At 36.7% G+C, this 13742-nt stretch overlaps 1 protein-coding gene across 3 annotated transcripts in view; it reads right to left on the bottom strand.

Annotated features, from left to right (window-relative positions):
* The window catches only part of znf609a (zinc finger protein 609a), a 107368-nt gene that overhangs the window by 16787 nt on the left and 76839 nt on the right, over window positions 1–13742 (bottom strand). For all 3 annotated transcript variants that reach the window (XM_059536886.1, XM_059536888.1, XM_059536887.1), the window contains one exon: window positions 1918–2143. In XM_059536886.1, the coding sequence (XP_059392869.1) occupies window positions 1918–2143 (226 nt within the window). The remainder of the gene's footprint in view (window positions 1–1917; window positions 2144–13742) is intronic.

The raw sequence follows: 13742 nt of genomic DNA on the forward strand, positions 1-13742 counted from the left end.
ACACCATTAGCCTGCTAAAACAAGATCTCTACTGTAAGGGTAATTTACCTATGAATGCCCACCAGTCTATAAAAAAAAAAAAAACATTTGCACGAAGGGAGTGTCTGACAGATAGCTAATAACACACACTTCAGAGGACTTAGGAAGAAAAACCGAAAGGTTAAGCTTCACTAGGTGGAGAAAACAAACTGCGATGTCTGGATTTTGTTTGTTTATAGCACAAACACACATAAATGGTTAATGGCTACAACAACGCAATGCTGACATGCAGATCTAAACAGTCTGGCACCAGTCCTGGATAAAAAACATTGGTTTTATGGGAGAAAAAGCATTTCGAAATGAGGCAAACAGCAGCTTTTCTGTCAATCACCTGCTCCAGCTCAAAGCCAAGGTGGAATTAGTGTCCAGGAAGCTAAACAAGCAAATGTGTGTTCTCCCTAGTCTGCACAAAACAGGCTTAATTGTTTATAGATTTATATTAAATTAAATTAAATTAATGCATTTAGCAGACACTTATCCAAAGCGACTTACAGTGCATTCAGGCTTTCAATTTTTACCTATCATGTGTTCCCGGGGAATCGAACCTCCAACCTTGAGCTTGATAGCGCATTGCTCTACCAATTGAGCTACAGGAACACTATATATGTATATGCAAGCATTTTTTGGTAAACCACATATTAAACATCTCTGCTAGCTGACAGAAATGAGCATCCTGAAGAAAAAAGAATCTCAGAATCTGAGTGTCAGCCAATCAGAAAACTAGCATTGTTAGAGGGCGGAGCTTCAGTGAAAGTATGTGGTCTGATTCTTTCAGTGTGGCAGAAAAAAAACTAAATTTAAGGATTTAGAGTAATCAAAATAAAACCAGCGGTTGTGTGTTATTTTAGTATTATAGATATACTAGTCTTTGTTAGTATTTTGATCAGATTTTTATATTCAGGGTTATTGTAATTAACTAAACCTAAAACCATAAAAAGAATTTAATTGACAAATGTTAACTGACATCAAATGAAATGTTTATATATATAAAAAAAACTTTAGTCATTATTATTTAGTTTACTTTGACATACTACAACTGAAACAAAAATGAATTAAAACTATATAGGCAAAAAATGATAAAACGGACAAATAAACTAAATTGCTAAAACATTCTAAATTAAAATGAACACAGAAAATATGATAAAAGAATTCAAACTATTAATAAAAATTATAATGCAATTCTAAATTATAATAATCTCAGTGTTACTAAATTTTTTAAAAACATTTAATTTTTTAATTTAAAATTACAATTATAAAATACAAATATTTTTATTTTATCAGTGTTTTTGGCAACTAGCTGAAATAAAATATTTGTGTATAATTTATATAAAATTTTCCTTAACAGTTATTTTATTTTAAATACTGAAAAGGGTTTTTCATGGTTTTAGTTTTAGTTAATGATAATAAGCGCAGCTCTGTGTTCATTTACATATGAGCAGCTCATGATCCAGTGTTTTCAGCATCTCAAGAGTGGCTCAGTTTCACATCTCTGCATCTGTTCTTAGTTTTGGGACACTTATAATGTGTATTTGAAAATGAAACATGGCCCAACTGTCTTTTCAATACTGTAATGAGAAGCACTTATAAACTAGCAGTTATCAACAAGAGAGAAACTCTGAGGGCTCCCTGCAGATTTTTATAATCAAAATAGTTTTTTTTGCCAAAGAGTGCATACATCCCTACAAAGAAGTGTAGAAATCCTGAAGTACTGTAAATCACAAACTGCATAAGAATTGCAATTAGATCCCCCCCCCCCCCCCCCCCCCAAATCAAGCAGCCCTAGTCTTCATTTCAACTGACATGAGCTTAACATTTAATATAACAGTGATTAACTGTTTAACCGACAGCACGTAGCTTCCATCTGGCTCCAGTCCTTACCGTCCTCAGTCTCCTGCCAGACGATGCCCTCCAGGTTGACGCTGGTGCCAGGTTCGCAGGGACCCAGACACTCGGGCTCGGTGGCCAGAGCCACGTCAGAGGTGTTGACGGCCACAGAGCGCGTGCGGACCATGATCTGCTCACACGGGGAGGAGATGTCAGTGTTGACGCCCGGAGCGAGGAGGTGGAGCGGTGGAGGTGCAGGCGTGGAGACCGGAGACTCCATCTGTGGGAGATTTCAGAAAGGATTCAGTAAGCGAGTGACGATAAAATGCGAAAGAACCGCTCAACCAATCACAGTGCACCATTCCACACATTGTAAACAGTATCTGACAAGCTACACAATTATAAACAAAATATTGTATAGCTTGTCAGTGATTTATGGCTCTGTGTATTAAATGCGCTACATCTGAAAGCATGCGATGGAGATTTACTTCTATTCACAGAACAGGCTTTACTGACAAGATGCACATGACAAATCGCAAAAATGTATCATTTTAAATGCATTGATGAAGATGGGGAAGAAACGCAAGCTATTAAAGCTATTAAACTAATAAGATTAGTATTGACCAAGTTCAGAGGCTTTCATGTGGATCAACTTACTTTGTTGTGCATTTTACAGTTTCAACATGAAAAATTACTTTTATATTGATTCAATGGATTAATTGCATTTTTGGGAACAAATAATCCGTTTTTATAATCAATCTTTGAAAATCTAAATCTGGATTTGAATTTTTAATGTTATGATTACCTAAAGTTGCTATGTTAAGGTTTGAAACAGAAAATACTAGTGGAGACCCCGAATAGTCGAAGAATCGATGCTTTGATTCGAGGAGCCTGATTCGACGACAAATCTAACAGTCGAATATTCACGGGGTGTTATTGATTATGCCATTTTGACTATATTGGGGAGCTCAAATGTCTGATTTCACACAGAACTACTGGTTTTATTCCAATAAGTTAATATAGAGCCTATTATGATAAAGCTGTAAGAATCTGAAAATAAAAAAGCTTTAAATTAATATTTTAAAGTCTATGAATAAATCCAACCACCCCCATAGATTTATGTTTCACTTTACATTATCCGTGAGTGACAGAGGAGCATCTTGGGAGGGATTTAAGACTTTACCAAGACTCAAACTGACACAGGCAGAGACTGGATTTTTTCGATCAGGTAGGCTTCAAGTGATTTCAAAACATTTCTGCTGGTGTATATATATCGTGGATATTTTATTTACCTGATATAAGATGCATTTGGTTTTGAGTCGAGCGCTTCATTGTAGTACTAGCGCACAGCACAAGCAGGACAAACTACAATGCAGAATATTAATAACTATGACTGGACTGTCACACCCATACCATTATAATGAGAAGACCATTATAATAAAACGCTGTGAATTTTTAGAGTTTAGCTGCCGTGTTTCTGCACATTGTTTCGTGAAGAACGCGTCCACAAAATGAGTTCATTCAGAGCCGCGCAGATATGTTCATGTGCATTCAGGCCCTTTTTGCAAATAGCCTAGAAGTCCTAATATTAACGATATGTTGTATAAATAACGAAGCGCATTCTACATGAAAATATGAGTTTAATCTCATTGATTAAAAACTTGCTATCAAATGCGTCACTCTACTGGTCATCTTCAGCCCGCGCAGCTCAAAACAGAAATGCAGAACATTAACTGCTAACGTTTTAGGCTAATGTTACAATCAACCAAAAAAAAGGGAGAGACAAAAAAAAAAAAGAGTTAATTGTGAGAGAGAGAGAGAGCGCGAGAAAGAGAGAGAGAGCGCACGCGAAAGCTCAAAACAGAAATGCAGAACATTAACTGCTAACGTTTTATGTTAATGTTACAATTAACAAAAAAAAGAGAGAGACAAAAAAAAGAGTTAATTGTGAGAGAGAGAGAGAGAGAGAGAGAGAGCGAGAGTGAGAAAGAGCGAGAGAGAGAGAGCGCACGCGAAAGCTCAAAACAGAAATGCAGAACATTAACTGCTAATGTTTTAGGCTAATGTTACATTAACAAAAAAAAAGAGAGACAAAAAAAAGAGTTAATTGTGAGGGAGAGAGAGAGAGAGAGAGAGAGAGGGCGCGAGAAAGAGAGCGCGAGAGCGCATGCGAAAGAGAGAGAGCGCGAGAGCGCATGCGAAAGAGAGAGAGCGCGAGAGAGAGACAGAGAGAGCGCGAGAGAGAGACAGAGAGAGCGCGAGAGAGAGAGAGAGAGAGAGAGAGAGCGCGAGAGAGAGCGCGAGAGAGAGAGAGTGTGCGCGAGAGAGAGAGAGTGTGCGCGAGAGAGAAAGAGAGCGCAAGAGCGCGCGCGAGAGAGAGGGAGTGAGAGAGGGAGAGTGCGAGAGAGAGAGAGAGACCGAGAGAGAGAGAGGGAGAGCGAGAGAGAGAGAGGGAGAGCGCGAGAGAGCGCAAGAGAGAGAGAGGGAGAGTGCGAGAGAGCGCAAGAGGAAGAGCGTGAGAGAGCGCAAGAGAGAGAGAGAGACAGAGAGAGAGAGAGAGAGAGTGTGCGCGAGAGAGAGATAGAGAGAGAGACAGAGAGAGAGAGAGAGAGAGAGAGAGACCGAGAGAGAGAGAGAGAGACCGAGAGAGAGCGCGAGAGAGAGACAGAGAGAGAGAGAGCGTGAGAGAGAGAGCGCGAGAGATATATTAATATATATAAAATATATTAATAAAAAAAATAGAAATCAATATTACTACTACTACTAATATTATTTGAGTACTGATCTGCATTACCTGCATTTGGTTTAAGTAATACCTGAATAAACAAGTTTGAAGGCTTATGAAAGAAAAACTGGTTAGATGCAAAGTTAGTTGTGAATACGTTTTTTTGTTATTAAAGTTCATCATAATTAACATTCAATTTCAAGTATGGTTAAAGAAGTAATGCGAGGATAAGTAATGCAATTACAGTGACTGTAAACAGACAGCTATGGAAGCATTAGCTGACATTAGGCTCAACGTCAAACCTCTACGTTCAATTACAGCAATTATCAGACTGGCGAGGGTGAAGTATGTGAACACAGAACAGAGCTTGGGATTATTTAACCTCAGTGCCAAGAACCATTAGCGCTCTCTGTGTTTATTACTCATGGCCAATGATGCTTAATGCTTTAGGTTCATCATAAGCTGCCACAGCTGTTCCTCCTCAACCCGTCCCCAACGCGACCATTCGGTCTCACAAACACTCCTGCAAACTCAGCACTTCACGCATGAGCCCATTTGATAATCTAATTATGGGCTATTGAATTAAAGCTTTTTGGTGGGTGAAAATGAATTAAAACCAAAGATAAATGTGCCAATTTCATTTAAAATGATCTTTAAGCTACTGCAAAGTAATTAGTTCATTTCTCTGTAGACATGCATCCTTATGCTCTTGAATTTGTTCGAGATAAATGGACATACTGACCAAACAACTGCTTTATAGAACAACCATGCAGAAGAATCAGACTATTTAATGATAATGACTGACTTCAACTCAACTTTGAGAACGTCAATGCAAGTTGATGTCTGTGCACTAAATCCTAGAAAAAGTTGTGAATAAAACTGGAGAGCTATTTCAGTCTTTTTACATTTCATGTCAAATTTAATTTGTTACTTGATGCTTCTTTGTAATTATTTAACACATTTACTAGTTTCTATGCAAATTCTACACCAACTTGTATTCAGTGTAATTTAATATTAAAAGCAAACCTTGCATGTTGCAAAGTTTGGTTTTGATTTCATATCGTCTTCAGATGTAAACACCCTCATGTGCGAATGTGTATTCTGTACCACAACAAAATATAAAATCTGTACAAAGTGAAAAAAAAAAGAGAAAACGGAAAGGCAAGATGTGGGTGGTTGTTAATGAGAGATGACTGAAGAAGCATAAACATTTGTTCCTATTGTGACTCACTGCTTGTTCACCAAAGCCAAGCAGCAGAAGAGGGCTGTAATTGATAAAGCAGCTGGCGTTTGCAATGCCGAGGTCACGCATTCAATTCCCAGGGAACGCATAACGGATAAAATGATGGCAATGCAAGTTGCTTTGGATATATGTGCCAGCAAAATGCATTAATGTGAAGGAAAAATGAAAAAAAAAAACATCCATTAAACCTTACAATGCACAAAACATGATTTATAGGTGGAAAAAAGTTTTTTTAGATTATTAAAATGTTTAACATTGAAAAAGATGGTCGCATCAATGCCAATAAAGGATCTTTTTTTTTAAAGTCACAGTAATAACTGTCACCGTCCCACTTGTGGGACGCTTGGCACTCTTTTTTGTTGTTGTATTTTTCTCTATAAAATCTTTTAGTAATCATCATAAATCATATATCATTTGAAAGCTTAGAAGCCCAAGATTCATCCTGTGAAAACCATTTTGAAATCGGACATTGATTTACCATGGAAATGGTACTTTAAAATCTAATGGCGGTCACCTCCCCCTTAGTGGGCAGGGCCAAGTGTCATAAAACATAATGCATTACGGTCTTCTAGAACCAAAACTTTTTATAATCTTGGCAACAAACATATCATTGGAAAGGTCTGAGTCTCAGGATTTCATATTTGATGGTTACTTTGAGATAGAAGTAAAATTCACAGAGAAAACTAGAGAAAAATTCATTAAGCAAAATTCAAAATAGTTTTGATGACTCCCAGTGGCTGTGTGCGGTATGACGCCCTAAATAAAATCTCACAGGAACCTCAATTTTTTTCATATCAACTTCAAATTTATAACATAACTTATTTAGACACAAGGCTTTAATTTTATACCAATTTTAGAGTAAAACCTGTTATGTAAAATATTTATAATAAATAAAATATAATAAAATTAATATAGCGCATATTATTTATAGTACATTTAAACTTCTATAACTTTTTGATACTTCAATTATTTGAAAAGATTCCACTTTTGTCAACATCTGCTAATTTTCTTCTTTAAAAAGAGATCAACCTTATGTTTATATTCCAAAGTGTTCATAAATTACAGCAATTTTAGTTTGGATAGTGCACTTTAATGCCTATTTAAAAAATGGGGGGGGGGTGACAGTTAAGGGGTTTAAGATTCCTGCAAAACACATTGCACAAAATTAAAACAAATCACAATAAGAATGTATTTGTAATAATGCTTTCCATCGATTAAAGAAAAAAATTATCACATTTTTAAAATTGCTCACGATTTAGCACGATTAATCCCAACTAACTTTAGAGTTTAAAAAATATTTTTACAGTATATTACAATAATTTCACATTTAAGATGGGAAGCCTCCAAATTAAATGTAGAAACTAGGAATGTAAACGTTTAATCGATGATTGGTTAATTGTCAATAAGAGATTGATCGATTAAGGCTGTTGATGGTCGGTTAACCGATGTAATGTTGGGCTGATTGCGGATCGTGATCAGAACACGTGCGAGCGGCTGTGAGTGACGGTGACTAGGGATGGGCATTCGATTAAATTTTCTTAGTCGATCGTCGGGAGAATTAACGATCGACTATCGATTAGTCATGAATAATTTTATAATATAATTAATTATTTAATTTTTATAATTAAAAAATGCAATGAATATAAAATAATGCGTGTTATTCCTCGATGAGACCTTTATTACAAGATCAACTTGTGGCAGACAGTTAAACTACGTTCAAGCAAATCGAACATATATGCGCGTGCATGTGCGGTGCTCTAAAGCAGCGGAACCTGCAGCTGCGAGCCGGCGTTCTTAAACAGAGACCTCAGTTGTTCCAAAATAATAATAATAATAATAATAAAAGAATCATGTTAAACAATAACATAAAAAAAACATAATAATACTTAGATCTGACAGGTTTTGTCAAAATGTAACTCAAAACTATCCAAGCCAGAAGAAAAGGCCAAATATTAGCCTTCCTAACAATTACGCTAACTTAACAAATTATTCTACTTAAAGCCTCGTGAAAAATAACTAACTTTAGTAACTAGCATACAACTTCTGCACGAGTCTACGGATTTTTGTTGAGAAATATAAGCATGTTGACATGATCTGGGGTCAGACGCGACCGCAACCTGGTGACCGTCAGTCCAGCCGCCGAAAACACCCGCTCTGAGGGAACTGACGTTGCCGGGATGCACAGGTACATCATTTGAGTCGTGGCCGTGTTGTACTTATACACGGCATCGCAATGTTTGCAGTTAACTATTTATCACAGATAACCGAGTAGGGTGTCAAATATTGCACCCTGGTGGTAAAATATTTAATTGCTGCCACACAGTGAAATTCATTGAATTGCTTCAAGACTCACACTAAGGAACGCAACCTCCATTAGATAAAAAAAAAATGCATTAGATAAAAAAAATTAATTAGATTATTCGATAACAAATTAACGTGATCGAAGAAATTCTTAACGATCAATTATCGATTAATCATGCCCATCCCTAACGGCGACCATATAAATGCATCATCATTCATTCACAGTGTACTAATTAAGCTTTTAATGTGATTTAAACTTTAAAAGAACATTAAAATAGAAACAATACAAAAGTTATTCTACATGAAAAGCAATAGAAATCTAGTAACTAAGTCATTTCATCAGATAACAAAGGACAGATAGATTTATTCATTCCTACAACTTGTTAATTCAATCCTACGACTTATTGATTTGTGGCAATTGTTCATGTTTCATTAATTTTGTTCCCTAAATAACCCATGATTTAACTGAAATAAGGGAACAAATTAATAAATAGAACGAATTCTTAATTCATGAAATCTTTAATTTCCTTTCCCATGTTTAGCTCCAGAGGCACGGTCATGATCTAACATTTTCCTAACCCTATAAGAGCACAAATCTTCTGTTTTTATTGTGAGTGTGCACAAATGAAAGTAAACACTTGCGAAAAAGGTTTTTTTTTTTCTGTCTCAGCTGTTTCGATCGCTGGAGCCTACGTATATTCTAGCGATTCAAACTTACATCGCAGTCTGTTGATTATCAAAATACGGTCAACTAAACATATAAAAGGTTACATTGGTCAGTTTAAATCGACCGTATATCGGTCCTCTCTGCTGTTCCAATGACGTTTTTGCTCATATGAAGAGGATCATCTTTTCCGTCTATGAGCGAATTTGTAAGTAGTTTACATTATAAATAATAGTTTAACATTCAAATACATTGCGAATATGGAAACATTTGGATTCGTGCCGAATGAGACATGCTCGTGCTCGCTCGTCCTCGTCTGCACGCACGCGCTGTCATGATCTAATGCACTAGATGCTGGATTTTTAAAAACAAATAGGCTAGTCCTACCGGAAAGCAAAAATTAAAAATCTGATCAAATTACTGTGAGCAACAGTGTGTTTTGCTGCAGCAGCGCTGATGAAAGCATTTCACTTAATGCGCAGCGCAGTCACACGCGTGCCACATTTACGTTTGGGATCATTTTATTTTAAATGCCTCAATGTCAGTTGAAAACATTGCAATTGTGTTTAAAAATACAACAACGAGCACCACAAAACCATTTAAAGAGGCGCATTCAGCGGTCTCCGTGCCAGACGCGCTCTCTTGATTTTATCAAATGATCATAAATCACATCTATTCATTTTTTTATCCTTCTACTAGCATTTTATTCAGACTAAAACCCCATTAATTCAAGTGAGAAAGCATTGTGTGTGTGTGTGTGGCGTGTGTGACTGCTGCCTGCAATAGATGCATTTTGCAGCATTATGGTTAACCATTAATCGATTAATTGATCGTTAATTTAAACGACAATCGATCATGGAATGAATTGATATTTTACATCCCTAGTAGAAACAACTACATATAATGTTGACTATACTAACATTACAGTATAATTGAGAGCTATACATTTTAACATTTATTAGACTTTAAAAAGTAACAAATTTCCAATTTAAGTGAACTAAACACAATTTTCACACAAACCTATTACAATGTCATGTCATATTTGCCTGTGTGCTTCAGCAAGAAGGAAATAAACAGAAAATGAATAAAGTTATCAAACAATACATTCTAAATTAAATATAGATGAATACTTAAAGCTAGAAAAAAGTCTTTGATTTGCTTTGTTTTCTTTTGATCTTTGATTAACAGACATCACAGCTGCTGGGTTTTAAGGTTATACGGCTGCTGTTACTTTAAGATCTACCGCACCGGAGCACAACATGGATCTGACACGCATGCTCGGAGTTTCATTTGCACTTTAACATGAAATAAGCACAGGCTGTGCATGCAACTTTAGAGCACACGCTATAAGCACGGTATAACAGCTGACAGGGCAGGGATTCATTCGTAGATATTTTTAAAGCCATAAAACTGGGAAAATTCATTGCCTGCATCAACGTGCCAATTTTGAGAGCACTAATTTGGAATACACTTTTATTAAAAGAAATATTGGACCGTTTTGGACCATTTGACGGCTTTGTTCAGTGCGCCTTCCCTTCCCCAGTGAGCGCTCTTGAATTTACAGTCTTGTTACTAAAAATTCACAAGACCACAGAGTTTGTTAGAGTCACGCACTCTAATTCCAGTTCTCAGTTAAACCCAATGCATCTGACATTAAAGCATAAACGTTTTGCTCAATAGAGACAATTTTATTGGACGACCAGTGTTTTTCTTTATGAAGGGAGGGCGATGCTTCAGCTCTCTCTCTTCAGTTGGATGGCGTCCATTGGCTGTACTTTAGAGCGTCGGCAGCAAGATAGCGAACACATGGCTTCAGCTGGGATTACTGGAGGATTAGACTGAGGGTGTCGCATTTGAACACCTGTCCTCTGCTACGCTACTCTAAGTGCTGTTTACACATACACCACAAACATCTATACCTGAGGACTACTAAAGGTCATGTTAAACCCACTGACACTAGACAGAAAAGAGCTTTAAGAAAAGTCTTAAAGAGCTCAATGAGAGCCACATGCCAATAAAACCAGTGTGGAACTTCAAACAGCAACAGAGACCTCTTTAAATGGATTTATTATATTTATTCATTCAAGTATTTATTCTATTATATTAGAATATTTTTAGATAACTTTAGCATCATCTACTGCCATCATTTATTGGTAAATAGTTTAATGTACAGGCCAGAATTTATTAAACATAATATGAATTTATATATTTTAATAATTTAACTTAATTTAAAATTCAAATGTAGTGTATTTGTATATTAGAATTTTTATCGTATTTAAAACATTTTTTAGAGTCATTTATCATCATCTAATGCCATCATTCATTGGTTACTGGCTTAATGCACAGGCTAGAATTTATTGAATAATAACCTAATATTAATATTAATTGTGATTATTTTTATTTGTTTTATTAATTGAACAAAAGCAAAATAGGTAAAAACTTAAATCATATCACAATATTATAATGTACAACTCCTCTGGGGTATATTTGTAGCAATAGCCAAAAATACATTGTATGGGTCAAAATTATCTAATTTTCTTTTATGCCAAAAATCATTAGGATATTAAGTAAATATCATGTTCTGTGAAAATATTTTGCAAATTTCCTACCGTAAATATATCAAAACAATTTTTGATTAGTAATATGCATTTAATTTGGACACCTTTAAAGGCGATTACGAGGAATGTACATATATGTACACACACACACACACACACACACACACACACACACACATGTACATTCCTCGTATACAGCAGACAAGGAATGCTAATCTTAAGCGTTCATCTTAATACAGCCTGTAGGAAACGAAATTAATGCATCAATAAAAAAAAAAATAGCAATATTGAGAAAAAATATTTACATCAATATATTATTGCATAAACAGAGTCTTACGTTCCAATACCATAAGCCAAAAATGTGTTATCTCCACAGAAATACCACCAAACGCTAACCATATGCACCAGCCGCTAAGTCTCTCAAGTCGCTCAGCGTGAGGTGGAACAACTAGAGGGAAAAAATAAAGAGCTAAATTAATATGGAACCTCAGAGGGAGAGACGGCGAGGTTCAACACAAACAACGTTGGCTTCCTGGCTCACTTTCTCATTTGTGGTCTGACGCACACCATTAGCGGTTCTTAGCTCGTTTTCTTTGAGATTCCCTCCAAGTTTGGCGTACACTAACCCTGCTGTCCACACACACCCCAGGCATCCTGCGGTTTACACAAGACTGAGTTTTTCAAACAAATGACAAACCAAAAAATTTATCCTGCACTTTTTTCCCCCCTTTTTCTGAAACAATCATTTAAATCACCCTGAAACTGCTTCATAATCTGGGCTGACGACAGGCTTTACTTATCAAGTAGAATTGTGCGAAATGAATACCTCTACAGGAAAGAAACATGATCTGCTTCTTCGGAGTCAATGGACGACCCAAGCGAGAGTGACACCCGATAGGACGCTTGTAAAAGGACTCGGGAACACTTTCTTTACCAATGGAGAAGGAACAGGGGGGCTCCCATTCGGTTCTGGAAAGCTTCAGGCAACCAGTGTAGAAAACTCTTTCAGCAGCGCAAATGATTTTGCCAAACCCTCTGAGGAGGACGTAGAAACTAAGAAGTCTCTGAAGAAATAACTGGAGGAAAAGAATGTCCCCCAGTGGTACTAGAAATTCAGATACTTGGGTGATCTGACGTCTTGGGGAGGCAAAATGCGGCTGGTTCCTCAGCTGAGGAAACTCACATCTGTTAAACGAGTGTCACACATTAACTTGAACTGCACAACTGTGAGCAACACACCGATGGAAATAGCAGATGCCTCGTGCTCAAAGAGCAAAGTAACGTCTAGCCACAACAGAATGACCGCAGAGGTGGGTGTATGCAATGACTTCAAAATGTTAGCAGGGAAAAAACCCAAAAGCGCCTGCCAAGACAAGCTGCTGCACCTTAGAGACGCGCTTTGTGGTTGAAAACACGGGATATTCCTCTCTTGCGATAAGAACACAAATAGCACTGACATTTGAGATCAATGAGGAAATAGCAAATGCAACTCAACAAAGCTGTGAAAAAAAAACTTATCTTACTTAAACAGTATCACAGAATCATCATGTACAGTAAATCAGAAAAGGATGCACATTCAAATTAGTGTATTTTAATACTAACATTAAGTGATCATTAGACGCTGCTATAAATATAATCGAAATCACCTGAAATGGATTTGAAAATTTCAATAATATCGGCTTATAACTGATATCTCTCTACTTTTATCACTTTTGTGCTTTTTAATTGAAGTTCCTGCTGTTGTGGCTAAAGGAACGCCACGAAAGCAAAGCTAGTAAGAGTTTCACAGCAACATTAACTTGACCAAAAGAAAGGGAACACTATGATTCTTTAAACCAATCATCAATCAACACCTTTCAGCACATCGACATAGTTTAACAAATGTCACATTATGTTCAGATGTACGTCAGTCTACGAGGCCTTTCAGGTTATCGCCGTTAATCTGGGCTGTGTAAACATCAGATCACTTCGAGTTCAAATCTGGAGTACGAAAGAGGAAAAAAAACAAGTCAGTTGAAGACTGAAAGAAAGAGGTGCTAGGAGACTTTAAACATCCTCTTGTCAGCCTCACATCCTGAATTAAAGAATCGTTGCATTCCACCGTGTGAGAAAACAAAGTCTGCTAGCCAATCAACGGCTGGAAAACAAACTCGGAGAGAGAATCGCGCTTAAACCCAAACACTTTCACACTCTGCCAGCCAAAACACGGCGCTCATGCGATGTTGATACTAGGAGGCCTGTTTTCTTTAAATGTGTCAGATTCAAAGTGGATTAAAAAGCCAAATAATTGCACACTTTGCAAGGTAATGTCACTCATGTTTATTCAGTTCCCTAAATGGAAAGCCACAATAATTCCTCTGTTCCAGCATGCAAACAGGCTTGTGTATG

Source organism: Carassius carassius, chromosome 43, assembly GCF_963082965.1.
Source record: "Carassius carassius chromosome 43, fCarCar2.1, whole genome shotgun sequence".
In the NCBI taxonomy this organism is placed as follows: Eukaryota; Metazoa; Chordata; class Actinopteri; order Cypriniformes; family Cyprinidae; genus Carassius; species Carassius carassius.